Source organism: Prionailurus viverrinus, chromosome A2, assembly GCF_022837055.1.
Source record: "Prionailurus viverrinus isolate Anna chromosome A2, UM_Priviv_1.0, whole genome shotgun sequence".
Classification (NCBI taxonomy): Eukaryota; Metazoa; Chordata; class Mammalia; order Carnivora; family Felidae; genus Prionailurus; species Prionailurus viverrinus.
The window spans coordinates 155,161,637-155,176,766 of NC_062562.1; the positions used below are offsets into that span (position 1 = coordinate 155,161,637).

At 47.5% G+C, this 15,130-nt stretch overlaps 1 protein-coding gene and 1 long non-coding RNA gene across 4 annotated transcripts in view; one reads left to right on the forward strand and one right to left on the reverse strand.

Annotated features, from left to right (window-relative positions):
• The window catches only part of TBXAS1 (thromboxane A synthase 1), a 154,963-nt gene that overhangs the window by 104,684 nt on the left and 35,149 nt on the right, over positions 1 to 15,130 (forward strand). For both annotated transcript variants that reach the window (XM_047844646.1, XM_047844649.1), the window contains exon 9: positions 1,056 to 1,367. In XM_047844646.1, coding sequence (XP_047700602.1) covers positions 1,056 to 1,367 — 312 coding nt within the window. The remainder of the gene's footprint in view (positions 1 to 1,055; positions 1,368 to 15,130) is intronic.
• Positions 1 to 15,130, reverse strand: part of LOC125157731 (uncharacterized) — a 48,693-nt gene that overhangs the window by 1,860 nt on the left and 31,703 nt on the right. The gene's annotated exons all lie outside the window — the stretch shown is intronic.

Here is a 15,130-nt window from a genome sequence, read left to right on the forward strand (position 1 = left end):
GGGACACAGATTATTAATGCAATAGAAATTCAGAAGTCAATGAATTGAGAAAACGCTGCACCAAGCAAAGTACTTTGAAATTATAATATGTTTCTGCTGGTGGTTCTGATACTCTCCTTTTGCTGTTTGAGCCCCATAAACTTCAGAAAAGAGTAACATATTGGTTGTCACCCATCACATTAAAGAGCTTTTCAAAGAAGGGGTATGCCAGGGATACACTTTGTCAATGTGAAAGCAATATGCAAAAGCTTCTATGGTTACAATTAGTGGCAGTAAAAATATAAAGAATATGCAAATCGCTGATAAGGGAGGTAGGGGGAAATGGTAAGAAAGCTCTAAGCACTTAAATGGGTTAAGGGATCACTGGGGACAAAGGGAATGGGGGAGGTCTTTGAAGACAAGCTTCCCCAAGGCTAGTTCCTTCCCGCCCCCCAAGTTCTGCCAACTTCCTACTGTGTGAGGAAAATGTATGGCCACCCATCCATTAGCCCTGAATGGTGCCTAAGTGCACAAGGGAACGCGTACTTTCGTTTAAATCTATATGATGTTTTCATTGTTTTATTGTTGGAAAACCAACTAACCAACCGACAGTACAAACATGCATAACGTAAAAACTCAAAGCCCCCCGCGCTGGTTTCCCCGCCTCCTCCAAGTTCACTGTGAACTGCTGGGTATAGATGCTGCTGAACATTTTCTATGCGTGAACAAATGTGTGTAATTATATATATTGTACATGTACTGTTTTTACAGAAATGAGGTTCCACTGTGCAGGCTGTTCTGCAACTTGCTGTTTTTTCCTTACCAAAATGGCTTAACACCCTTCCCAATCAGTCCAGATGAACGGCCTCATCCTTTTTCAACGGCAGCATCACAGTCTGCTGTTTGCTGAGAACCAATGCCATGTAAGGGACACTGGGGGTTCCAGGTTCTTGCCATCTCAGATAACCCCACAACGAGGGTACTGGTTCCCATCAAGCTCAGGTGTGTGTCTTCTTCTGTGCCTCCGTCACGTGACTCTAAGACCAAAATGGGCATTTTCTCCTTTTGTCCCTTAGAGGCGGAAAGATTTCCTCCAACTGATCCTGGACGCCCGACATTCCTCCACCTCCGTGGGCGTGGAGAGCTTTGACATGGTCAGACAAGTCTTCTCCACCGACTGTGCAGCGGGTCCCTCCCACCTGCACCAGCCCAGACGCCTGTCCAAGCCTCTGACTGTGGATGAGGTCGTGGGCCAGGCCTTCATCTTCCTCATTGCTGGCTACGAGATCATCACCAACACGCTCTCTTTTGCCACCTACCTCCTGGCCACCAACCCTGACTGCCAAGAGAAGCTTCTGACAGAGGTGGACAGCTTTAATGAGAAATTCGTGAGTACAGTCGTCCTTGTGAAATCCACAGGAAACATGATTTTGTGTTCGTAGAAGTGAAACGTACTTTTGATAACTTCCTTGCGAAAATCACATTCTAAGTGTATGAGATGAAATAGGGCCCACCTTCTCTGCCTCTCTGGGTTAGCAAGTAAAATGAAGTGTTCAGAACAACAGAAAAATAAAAAGAAGGGGAAGGGAGGGGAGGGGGAGAGGGAGCGGGAGGGAGAGGGAGAGGGAGAGGGAGAGGGAGAGGAAAGGAGAGGAGAGGAGAGGAGAGGAGAGAAGAGAAGAGGGGAGGGGAGGGAAGGGGAGGGGAGGGGAGGGGAGGAAAGGAGTATTGTACACATATCTTCACTGTCTAGGGCTGTCCATGAAACCAGGCCTGGCTCAGGGAGGCTGCAAAGTCTTAGCAACAGGTGAGGGTCAAAAGGCAGGGGCAGGAAGGAGGTATGGTTTCCCACTGCTATGACTGTGGAGTCAGCTCTGGGAGGCAAGTGTGAGGCAGGAAAGGGGACCAAGCTGGAAAGTGGGAGTGGGCATAAGGATGGGCCAACCCAAAGCAGGAATGAAACCCGGGTGAGCACCAAGCAGGAGGGCCATAAATGGAATGAGGTGAAATGCGGATGGTCAGCGCAAAGTCCAGATTCTGGATATTCCTTCTAGATGAGGCTCCTCTTTGGTGAATCTGAAACAAACTTTCAAGAGTGCCGAGCTAGGCTACTTTATCGCCGCATTTTTTTCTGGGTGCTTTTGTGTGTATTGCTTTGACTTACAAGTTGTTAAAATCATTTTTTAAATCTGTGCTTTTAAAAGGAAGACCAGGGGCACCTGGGTGGCTCAGTCGGTTACGCATCCAACTCTCGATTTTGGCACAGGTCATGATCTCACAGTTCGTGGGTCTGAGCCCCACATCAGTGGGGACCCTACTTGGGATTCTCACTCTCCTTCTCTCTCTGCCCCTCCCCTCACTCAAAATAAATAAATAATAAATAAATACATACATACATACATAGATTGAAGACCACCATAATAGACTTCTATTACATGCTGAGCCCACTTGGGATTCTCACTCTCCTCTCTCTGCCCCTCCCCTCACTCTAAATAAATAAATAAACAAACAAACAGATTGAAGACCACCATAATAGACTTCTATTACATGCTGATATAATTATTACATTCACAATTTGGGGAGGTAGCCTGTTCTGTTATTAGAATCAGCAGCAGCTTTTTAAAAATATATACTGAGCTGGAAATTGCTTCCCAGTAAATTCCACTTCTTTAACCCACCAGGGAAGTAGATGCAAGGTTAGCCTTTCTTCACCAATGCAGTTCTCCAATATTTTGATATTTCAAATATTTGAAAACTTCATTAACTGTGTTACTAATTGCCTCAACTTTTTGGCTCATCATGAGCTTATGGTCAACGTAAAGTTCCACATTCTTATGACATCTGCCAAGCCAGGTCTCCCCAGTCCACTGCTTACACAATTGATTTTTTTGAGCCTAGATGCAAGAGTTTATATTTATCCTTATTATTGCTCAACTCAGTCAAAATAATTTTGAATCTTGATTCTGCCATCTGTCATATTAGCAATTCTTCCAGCTCTGTGTCATCTGAGACTTGCTAAGCCTGCCTCCTATTCCATCCAAGTCATTGATTAAAATGTTGAACAGGACAGGGCTTCCCTCCAGGTTGAAATTGATCCATTAATCAATATTCTTTGGGCACGGAGTCTCAACAAGCCATGCATCCAAATAACCCTACCACCTATTCCTACCACCCATCTTATTCTGTTTCATGGGTACTTGTGGTATTTTTCTGTCTTTCTGTCTGTCCTTCTGTTTGTTTGAGAAGGGACCCAAGATGTCTGAGGTATGTTACAGAAAAAGAAATAAGAGGAGCTGAAGGGCATACCAGTTAGGATGCATTTAGCAGCACATAACAAAACCCCAACCCAAACTGATTTAAGCACCAAAAAAAAAAACAAACAAACAAACAAACAAAAAAACAAAACAAAAAAAACTGGTGGGGAGGAGGGACTTAATAGTACAGATCACTGAGCAGCCTAGGAATAGATGTGGCTTCAGGCAAGTCTTTCTGGGCCTCAAATATGTGCTCAGGTCCCAGTTTCTCCCCAGTTCTTGGTTGTGCCTACTTCATACTGGCCCCATTCTCATTGTGCTTTCTTCTCAAAGCCCAGGCAGCCTGCCAAGAATGTATAGGACTACAGGCTTCCCTGCTCATTACCAAGGGCAAAAAGAATCTGTGGCCCCAAATTCTCAATAACAATCAGGTGAACTCTGGCCAGGATGCTTAGGTCACTGCCCATTCTTGAACCAACTATCATGGCCATGGGAATGGGGGCATGGAAGGGCTTCAGCCAGTCAATCCCACCCCTAGAGTCAGTCACACCCATGTCATATGACAGAGAACTCGGGAGACACCTGCCAGAGGAAGTTCTGGTTGCTATCCCAGGAAGGCAGCAAAGGCAATAGTGAGAATTTGCCCCTTGGTCTCAAACAAACCAGAACACAGGTCAAACTAAAGACTTTTAAGCATCTAGAGAGTGGTCAACAGTGTGGGAGATAGGGCAGTGTATTGAAGAAGGAGCAGCAGCTCTAAGAGGTAGAAGTCATGATCCTTACCTTCATGGAATTTAATCACCAACTGAAAAAAAAATTGGGAAAAAAATACCTCCCTTCCAAATGAAACCCTCCAGGCCAACAGAAGGCATCAAGTAATCAAGTCTAGAATGTGTGGTCCAGCCTCCTTCCAATCACCCCAGCCCAAGATGGGGCTTCTTTCCCCCAGAGAACCACCTTCCATGGGGCTGTGCAGAATATTACAAGGCACTGAGACCCTATAGGGAAAAAACCAGATTTTGGTAGGTAAAGTTTTTCAAACTGTCATGTGCATAAAAACTATCTGGGAAGATTGTTTAAAAATGCAGAAGCCAGGGCCCTTTCCTCAAAGATTCTTATTCCGTAAGTCTGGGCCAGGGCCTAGGAGCCTGCGTTTTAGATAAACATACCAGGCGATTTTGATACAGGTGATCCCAGGTTCCACTTTAAGAAGTCAGCCCTAGACTCTCAGGGTCCAAACCCCTCTTCTAAGAAGAAACAGGGTCCAATGCTCTGCCCCAGCAATGGAAGCTCCCTGCCCCCACCAGGTCATTTTCTTTCTCTGAGACAAACTGGGACTGTCTCTGAGAAATAGGAATACATGGGAGTTATCATTTTTAAAAAATTGATTTGGCAGTCGCAGCTGTGTTAATAGTTGTATAAGTGTAACACATGGTACCCACTCAATGAATATTTGTAGGTCCTTCCTTCCTTCCTTCCTTCCTTCTTTCCTTCTTTCCTTCCTTCCTTCCTATAGTCAGAGTTCTGTTAACATGGGCCATCTGTCAGGACACGGAAATGCAGATTAGATGTTCACACATTCGATATTCTCCTGAAAATTTGCATGTAATGTAGGACTTGTTATAATTTTCCTGTTGCTTTCCATTCAACAAATATTTCTTGAGTGCCAGTTAATGCCAGACTCAGGCCCCAGACCCTACCCCAAGGACCTAGCTCTTCCACGATACCCCTGTAGAACCCCACACATCTCATCTGATGATTTCTCTTGTATCTGTCAATGGGATCGCTGCATTCGAGCTTCAGGGTTTCTTTCCTCTGAGTTATATCCTTTTATAGCAATGTTCTATGAGAGTCCGACAGAAGCTATGTCCCTCTCCCCAAGAACAAGAGTGTATATGTACACTGTATCAATCCAGGATTTTTTTTCTGTTGATAGTGATAGAAAACTTAATCCATATTAGCTCAGGGAGTTTATTGACCCACATAACAGAAAACTCCAGAGAGGAGATTTGTCTCGGGTGTGGCCTGATGCAGGGGCTCAAACTCTGTCACTGGAACCCGGTGTTCTCTCTCTCCCCATCTTTCAGCTCTATTCACTCTAGGCATACCCCATTCTCAGACAGGATCTCCCTTAGTGGTCTCAAGACAGCTGTGGAACCAGTGTGTTGAACAATCTGAACTACGTGAGGTACAAACACGGAAACTTTTTGTGTTTTCTCCAATTATCATTTTTTTTACTGTGCTCTGATGATCTCCTTTTCCCTTTCCTTGATGATGGCTCCAATAGATCTCAAAGATTTCTGGTCACTTTTCGGCACGAAAAAGTCCAGACTAGTCTGGTCCAGTTTAAAATTTCAGTCTCTGATCCAATTTAATGTCCTTCCATGTCCTTAGCTCACGCTGACCTGTGGCCTGAGGAAGCTGCCCCGGGGACAGCCTGTGGTCTGTTTTTAATCCTTCCTAGCCTTTCCCTGTCCCTCCCGGGCCCCCTTCTCCCCCCAGGGTTGGGGCCGTCTAACAGAAGTCCCATTCCTACACAACGGAGGCTTCTCTCAGCACCTCCCATGGCGCTGGCACGAGGCCCTGCAGGACTTATCCAGAGGGCTCACGGCTTCTGGGTGTTGGGATCTCCTGGGCAGTCAGCCCCCTGGAGCAGGTTACTGGCAAGATGGCTCACTCTGAGCCTCCATGCCTCCTGCAGTGTCCACGTGACCCAGGGGAGACACACACCTTGGCCACACCAACAGTGGCTGCCCCCTCTGCCCTGACATCTCTCTCCAGTTACTTTTCCTCTGCTCAAATAGGCAGGGAGGGCAAATGAGCAATTCTGCTGTATCCACAGGTGAACGAAATGGAGAACGAAATGCCAGACTCAGCCAGCCGCCCCCAAACTCTATGGGTGTTCTATCCTAGACCCCATCCCTTGGCTCGGGCTCCGGCAACACTCCTCTCTAAGCTGATGATTCCTTGTTCCGACGAGTGTTCCTTCAAGTCCTCGAATCCTTCGATAGGCTGATGGGAGGGTAGTGCGGAGCCAGCTCAGGTGCGATGTGAAGCAGCAAGAGTCTCTTTCTTTGAAGTCCCAGCGAAAGGCTCACAGCATCTCACTGGTAGCGACTGGGCCACACGCTCAGCCCTCCACCAATCACAGGGACTGAGGAGATTATGATGCTCTGATTGACTTAGACCTGGGTCACTTGCCTCATCCCTGGAGTTGGTGCCTGGGAGCAGCCTCCCAGGAACCACTGAGACCTCAGATGGGGGAGAGGGAGATCCCCAAACCCCTGTTCCTGGGAGTGGGGGGAGAATAGCTGCTGGGTGACCAGAAAACGGTGTGTCCACCCAAGTACCCAGAATCCATGGTCCCCAGATCAGAAGCTCCCACTTTCAAATTTCTGCAATCACACACACCTTTCCGCTGAACTTTCAAAACCCAGATTTCCTGAGCCGTGGGATGTAAGTCCAACAGCACGTCACGCTGCTTGCACTCTTGGGCTTCTCAACCGTGAGCATGGCCTGCTCTTATGTCCTTCTCCTAACAGTGTGGCCACTTCATGCCACATGTCCTGTGATTTCCACAGAGCCAGTCAATGCTTCCTTATTGGTTACAGTGAAGTCCCGGTTGGCCTCGCTGCCTCCTTTATCAGTCAGGATGTGAAACTGTCAGCAGTGCAAGTCACTAATTCAGCAGAACTCAACTTCTGGCACGCATAAGGACACTTGGAGGTCTTCCCTCACTACTGAAGATGGTCTTGGTACATGTTTTACAATTCACACATTCTGTCCCATAATAGTCCGTGTCCTGCCACCTGTTTTGACCCAAGTGGCCTTGATGTCTTTCTCATTTCGGTGTACATATTTCTGTTTCCAGTTATAATATGGTTATAACCCACTTTATAATTCCTGCTGCTTTGTTCTAAGGCCATATGTGTTTCCTTCCAAATCATCTGGCTTTCCTCTCAATCCACCACCAAAATTCAGCTTAAAACTTTCCCTCTCAAGTCACCCAATCACTTGCCCCATGTTTCCTTTGCCCCATGTTTCCTTAGTCCTATCGAAGGGGCACTACCTTCACTAAATTCAAGCACTGAGGAGCAGGCAGCGGTTTGTACGTGTGCTACTCGAAAAATTGAGAAAGCACACCAATTATTTAATAAGACCTTTGTAACGTAGATGCTTCATTGTGTTCTCCAATATCTAATTTTGAAAAGGATCGGAGGGGAAAAAAAAAAAACCCAGCCTCTTTCCATATAAATTGTGTTTGCTATAGCTTCAGCACTTTATGTGGAAATTATTGACTTTTGATCTGGCCAAACCATTCTCTCTTCTTCTCTTTGGTGCCGGACTGTGCCAGCCGAAATTTATGACCCATTTTCCTTCTGTTTAATTGTTGTTATAAATCTGCTGTGCAGAACCCAGTTGTAAATTTATCACAAATTGGGCTAGATTGATATACAGCCTCTCTTTAGGATAATTTGAACACAGTTATGCCTTAGAAGGAAGGCCAGATTCTTAAAACTTCTCTTGAAGAGCTGCTTTGTAACCATTATAAATATCTAATTAAAATACAACTTACTCTTTCTTTTTCTCTTAAGGATAAAAGCATTCCATGCTGGGTATTTCAACTGATTAGCTCATGCTGCTAATGTGAGCAAGGTTGAGGATTTGTTCCTTGAAGCAGCCAGAGGATCTCAAAGGGGAAAAAAAAGCATATTTTGTGGCCACACACACACACACACACGCCATTTTGCTCCCAACTGGCTGTTTCATAAATATACATCCTTTGTCACAAGAGGAAGGTTGGGTGGAAAAAATGTGTGTAGCTTCACACAAATTCGTCCTCGCTATGGAAAAAAAAAGAAAAGTCTCCCAGTTTGGATCGTACCCAGGATGAATCTTCAGGGTCGTCCTCACACCGGGAGTAGGGCATAGTTGATTTTAAGATTCAGGGGAAAAACTGGAAATGGGTTTTCCCCCACTGGACAGGTTCCCTCCCCTTTTGCCCAGGTCTGCTCGAGTCCTGCTGTCCAACATTTTAGGAAGAATATGCTCAGGGGTCCTCGTCGACACGCTCACCCGGCCCCGTGGGGCTTAGAGGTGCATCTGAGCCCTTTCCTCCAGATCCCATAACAGCACAATAGGACACAAAGTTGAGACGTACAAGGCAAGAGGCAGGAACTCAGAACAACTTACAGCCCTAAAGTCATACCAAAGAATCAAAGATAAGAGCAGGGACACCGGCATGGTGAGGCTGGCAGCAACAGACCACTAGACTTCCACGGCGGGGCCTGAGATTCTGCGTTTCCAACAAGCACCCAGGTGGTACCAACACTTCAGTCCATGGTCGACGTGCTGTGAGCATCCAGCTTCCAAACCCTCAGGCCTGCCTCTCCCCGGGTTGTGCTCTATGTGGCAAGCACTTATTCCTAATGCCAAAGCACTGATACTCCATGACCATTTACGTCTTGTTAATAAATTATGAATTTTTTTCAAAACGATCCCGAAAAGAATGATGCCACTCTCACTTTACTGAGAGGGAAAGTGAGGCGAGGGTCACCCAATCTTGGGTATATCTCTAGAGGCGTGCTGCCTATAATCCTGAACTTATCTTGCTTCTCCAGGGTGGGAGGCTAGGGGGAGCCTTTGAGTTGATCTGAAGTCATCTTCAAGGCAGATGAAGATGATAACCAGAGCCTTCTCTCACAATGCACACGCAGACTGGAGACCTGTCACATCCAACAGGTACCCACCAGGCTGGACCTTTTAGGCAGGGAGCTCCTCCTAGACCAAAAGCTCCCCTAATGAGCCCTTAGTGTGCATGGTAGCTTTAAGAGTCCCCAAATGAGAGTCCATGCAGAGATTACTGTGGTCAAAGAGGACTTCTTTGGTGCTATTCCCCTGGGGGCCTGGAGCAAAATCTGGACTATTCTCACTGCAGGTGGAATGTGTCCAACTTGCCCACTCCCTGTCCTTCATTCTAGAAGAGTCTGACCTAGAAAATGAGCCTCTCTCACCCTTTCCTGGCATCCCTATAACTAATATTAGAGCACAGAAGTCTTGACAGCCTATAAGCGGGGCCTCTCTGGGTGTGTTCTAGAACTCCATCCTGGAAGTCATAATTTGTGGCTACTGCTATGAAAATACCAGTTCCTGGAAAGAACACAACTCAAGAAAACTCAACTCAAGAGCCCCTGAAGCAGGGTGACCCATCACCCCGGATCAGGTGGCAGCCCCAGTTTTTCACTGCCCATGTGATTGTTAAATACACGCACTGATCTTCATGATCCGGGTCACCTGCCCATTTTTTCCCTTGGGGACACCTGCAGGAAGGCAGGGACCATGTGTGCTGTGAATGAGTGCTGCTCAGGGCCAAGACCTTCCTGTGCCACCACCTGGGGCTCCAAACTCTTTCCCATGGCCTGGAGACGTCCACAGCCCATGCCCACACGCCCACCAAGGAAACTCACCCTCCCTGGCCTCGACCCCCTCCCATGGGTTTCAACAGTGACAGCCACATCCTTAGACCTCACGCCATCCAGGAACTCTGAGAAGCCCTGCTGCCTCTTCCTCTCTTTCCTCTCCTTCTCATCCTGCTCCTTTTCTGTCTCCTCTCCTCTCTCTCCAAAGTTCACCACACTATTTAGTCTCCTTGCCCTTGTTCTGGCTCTAGTCCCCGAATCAGAGTGACACAGAAGTTTCGTGGTTCCACCTCCTGACCCACTGCCCACGTGGGAGCCCCTGGCACCCCAGAAGCCTGTAGTTTTGTACCAAGATGTCCCGAATGGGGGCAGTGGGGTCAATCAAGCGAGAGGCAGGTTGAAGAGCAGGAAGGACTTACAGATGTTTTTCCTGTGCTTCCCAGATCAGCACTTCAGCACTTTGAATTTTTAGCAATTAATGCTCCAAGCTGTCCCCACCTCGCGAGTCCCTGCAGAGAAGTTCTGTCTCAGCAGAGGGAGAGGTGACCCACAAGGAGTGGTTCCTTGGGGAACAGGCCACACCAATCAGCATATATTTGGTGCCTTTCATGTCGCAACTCGGAGTATTTTTTTTTTTCAACGTTTATTTATTTTTGGGACAGAGAGAGACAGAGCATGAACGGGGGAGGGGCAGAGAGAGAGGGAGACACAGAATCGGAAACAGGCTCCAGGCTCTGAGCCATTAGCCCAGAGCTCGACGCGGGGCTCGAACTCACAGACCGCGAGATCGTGACCTGGCTGAAGTCGGACGCTTAGCCGACTGCGCCACCCAGGCGCCCCACAACTCGGAGTATTTTATATTCAATATCTGAGCCTCTAGAGGGCCAGGCTTTGTGAAGCAAATAAGCTGGTGGGGTCAGTGCACATCAATCCAGAAAAGCAAGAATTAAAAGTAAACTGGGGAAAGTGGGCTCCACAGGTGAAGCTCGGGGTTCTGTGGGTCCTCTTGGCACTGAGGTAGATTCTCAACTGAATGGCTTATTTATTTAACTACTGCTCTCGTTCTGGGCCCTTAAAACATCACAGGTATGGGTTGTATTCCCAACGATTAGCTTTTGGAATGAATGAAGAAAGAAGGAAAGAAAAGGAAGGAAGGAAGGAAGGAAGGAAGAAAGGAACATATGCATTTTTTTTTTTTAACTCCACTTAACTCCAGTGACCAAAGCTGCTTTCACCCCAGTGGAGCAGGACCTCAGAATGGTCTCAGTTGGCACAAATTTAAAGACTCCCATTCGTTTTTCCATCCATCCATCACTAGCCTTAAATTTCACCACTTAGAGATCCTTCCTTTGTTTCACCACAGTATCCATTATTAAAATGCCACTTACTCCTGGGAGGGACAATATAATGAAGTCCCCGCTAGGATATGAGCCCTGCGAGAGCAAGGACGCGGCTGCCTGGCACACTGCTACATCCCAGGGCCCCCAGCAGTGCCTGGCACATAGTAGGCTCGTGATGAATAGGTGTTGGATGAATGAGCGAACGAACAAATGTTCGTTTGCCCCTTCTTTTCTAACAGCAGATAAACTGAAAGCAAATTTGAGTTGGGGAGATGTAGGAAGGCGCACAGGAGAAAACAAGGTTACTGCACCCTGGGAGGAGGAGATGGGGGGCAAAGAGACAAGGTCACGGCCAAGGGAGATGCAGGCAGATGAAGGCAGCACCCGGTGGTCTGTAGTCCTATAATTGTGCTGGGACCCAGAACCCTGCATGCCAAGGAACGGAGGGAACCTGGGCTCTCAGGGTCAGAGGGGACCTTCGGAGCCATCTAAGGCAGCCCCCCACCCAGGACAGATAACATGCCATTGCACTTGAATGCTTCCAGGAGCAAGGAACTTGCTACCTTATCCTTACATTAAGTTGAAATTTGCCTTGGTTAATTGTCCACCCACTTGCCTACTTGTTCTACTTCTCTGTTCATGGTATTTGTCTAGTGGAATCAGCAAGTCAGTAGCTTCCGCCTGGGGAGGCAGGGTGGGGGCTCCTTCTATGCTCACCAATCGTCAGCGACTGGGGATCTCAGAGATGGAGAGAGGAAGGGAAATTGAGAAGTCAGTAGAGAACAGGGACCTTCCTAAAATGTTTGCTTGTAGCCCAGACGTTCAATTTACTCTGTTTTCTGGCAAGTCTGTGTTGCCCCAGGACTGTAGGCAGCATTATCTTTTATTTTGGGTGTTTTGTGTGTGTTGCGTTTGTTTTTTGGTTTTGGGTTTTTTTTGTTTTTAGCATTTTGTTTTACAGCTGAATATGGTATGTGTGAAAATCGCAACCACATGAGCTTGTTAGCCCAAGCATATGAATATTCCAGATCAGAAGGGATGTTTGACTCCCCTATGAATTGCAATGTGTAAGGTTTATAAAGTTAAGCACTTAGAATTCTGTCTTTAAAATTTAAATATTTAGATTGGGTCTCTAGGACACAAAAGGCAATGCCTGTTTCTCACTCGCTTAATTTGATTTTTTTTTTTCTTTTTGGTAGCACAAGTTGTTTTTCAAAGCCTCATTCCTTGAACGTTCCCTATAGGAGGAATGTAATTAAACTCCACTGGCCTCCCCCTGCTGGGACCAAACTGGGGCCAGAGCTGTAGCAAGCATAAAGCAGATACCCTGCGAAAAGAATCCTTATTATAAAGATGAGAAGAGAATCAACTTCCCTCTGGTTATGAACAAGAAGCTTTAGAAAGCCACCCAGGCTCTTTCTTGCAATGGGCTTAGACTCCAAGACATTTTAATTAGTAATTTAAGACTGGAAGGCAGAGGATAAACTTCTCACCTCCTTAGCTATAGGCAAGAACATCAACTCGATGAGAAACTGGTTCGAGTGGCTGAGGAGGAGGGAGGGCCGGGGGGAGGGTGTTTCTTGGAGAAGCACAAACTTCTCCATGGAAGTGGTATACCTAGGTATCCTGGCCTTGTCAGTCACGATTTAGGGGTCCCACTCCCTGAAGGCAGTCTTCCCTCTTGTTGGCAACAGGCACCGCCTCTCACTGGTGCACCTGCTTGGTTGCAGAGTCAAGAAGCTCTCACTGAGGGGAGGGCTCCCAATCACATTCAGACCAAACCTAGACTCTTCTCTGATCAAGGAGGCACTGCCATCCGAGTGAGGGGACCCCGAGACCTGGGTGCTATGGCCCTCGCCCTGCCAACGGCGCATGTGGAGGCCCTGAGCTGCCACTCACTGGCAGTGTGTCATGGAGGACTGGCATAATAATCTCTGTTCCTCAGTCTTCCTGTCTGTAAAATGGGGCCAGCAACAGTATATAGCTTGTGAGGTTGTCTCAAGAATTAAGTGAATGAACCTAGGTACGATTCTGGGCACAGTGCCAGTGTGTACGCTATTATCCCCCATTCCCCTTTCTGTGCCTCAGTTTCCTTCTCTGTGAAAGGAAGAGGTCGAACTAGACTTCTTCGCTGGAAGAGATGATGATGATGATGATTGAATGTTTATATGCCAGGCCCTAAACTAAGTTCTTTACATATAAAAGTTAACTCGACTCTCACAACGTTATGAAGCAGGAACTATCACCATCCCCATTTAATCAATGGGGAAAGAGAGGCTGTATGGGTCAGGGATATCCAGAGGAGCAGAACCAATGGGGGGAAAGGGGAGGGGGCAGAGAGAGAGAGAGAGAGAGAGAGAGAGTTCTTAAGGAATGGACTCATTAGATTGTAGGGACTGGCAAGTCCAAACTCCACAGAGCAGGCCAGCAGTCTAGAAACTCAAGTCAGGATTCAATGCTGCAATCGTCAGACTGAATTTATTCTTCTTCAGGAAACCTCAGTTTTTGCTCTCAAGGCCTTTCACTGACTGGATGAGGTTCATCCACATTATCAAAGGTAATCTCCTTTCAAGTCAACTGATTGTACATGTCAACCACATCTATAGAATATCTTCACAGCTACACCGAGGTCAGTGTTTGATTAACTAGTTGCGTTCTGTGGCCTACCCAAGTCCGCATGAAAGGCTAACCATAAAAAAAAAAAAAAAAGAAAGGCTAACCATCACAGAAGCATCGAGAAGATAATCTGTCAAGGGTTATAAACTAGGATCGGGGCCTAACTTGGATTAGAACTCACACCTCCCCACCATGCAGTCTCCATTCTTTTCAGCATTGTCTCTCATGTTCAATGATTCTGAAGCTGCTCCTCAATGGGTCAGTGACCCTCGTGGGTCAGTGATGGCTCCAGCGTTTCTATAAAGGGGGGCTTCTGGGCTGCCCCTGGGGTGGGGAGCTTGTAGCTGTGTCTGTCCCACACTTTCACGGCATTGAGAAGAATGCCAGTTGTCCAAGCAGATGGGGGCACACACCATCATCTGTCACCTTCATCTGCACCATGGTGACCTGTCATCCTGGCTCTCTGCTCTACGGATAAGTTTTCCTAGAAGGTCTTGGCTTTGTGGTGGCTTTTCCCCCATCATTCTGGAACTTTTTCAAGGCCCGTTCTCTGAATATATCAGTTCTCTTTCTCTGTGGCCCACACAGCACAAGATGAAGAGTACATGGCAGCTTCTTCAATGATCTGCCCCCCTGGATGCCTACCTCACGCAGTAGGAATATTCCGGACACAAACATCATATCCCAGGGCTGCTTTCTCCCACCACACACCACTCTTGGTGCTTTTCTCATTTTTCTGTGACACTGGTCTTGTCTCATGTATTGTACATAGTCCTCCAGCCATCCCAGGCTTTCCCTTCGGGTCCCACGCCCCTGGAATTTCCCAGCAGTTGCCTTTTATTGTGTTCTTTGCTCAAGAGCGTGAAATGTGCATCTGAGACATTTGTCCTGCAGCCGATTACCGACCTGGCCCTCTTCTGCCATTACCACGCCACTGTAGACAGCGAGCTCTGTCCTGCCTCTCGCTGGCTCCCCACTGGACACCAGACTAGATGCTCTCCCGGCTGGCGCCAGCCGTTAACTGCTGCTGAATGCCACCTTCCTCGTCCTGAGACTATGAAGGTGCTGCCTGCCCTCTGTCTCACAAGGATGCTCCTCCTGCCCAACTCCTCCCCGATACGCAGCTGCTCCCCGCTAAGGCCTACAGAGTGCTCCCCAAATCCCCTGAGTCTCTGACTCAAGTGGACCAAGGCCTGGGGTTAGAGGGCAGACCCCAGCCCACCTCTAGGCAGAATCTGACTTCAGGCAACTAGAGACCTCCCGGCACTTCCTTCTCCTATCCACTCGACCTCTGGGATTGAGGGCCACATGCAAATTAAGGCCCAAGAGCAGCCAGGGGTAGTGTCCGTCCTTGAGAACTTACTAGAAACCACAGATATTTGGGAGCCACCCCCAGTGATTCTGATGTAGCTGGCCCGCAGCAAGGCGGGACATCATGCTTCTTGAAAAGTCTCCAAGCGATTCTAAGGTACACCCAGGCTGAAGAACTGGTGCCATATTCCCCTGAGGTGTATCTGCAAAC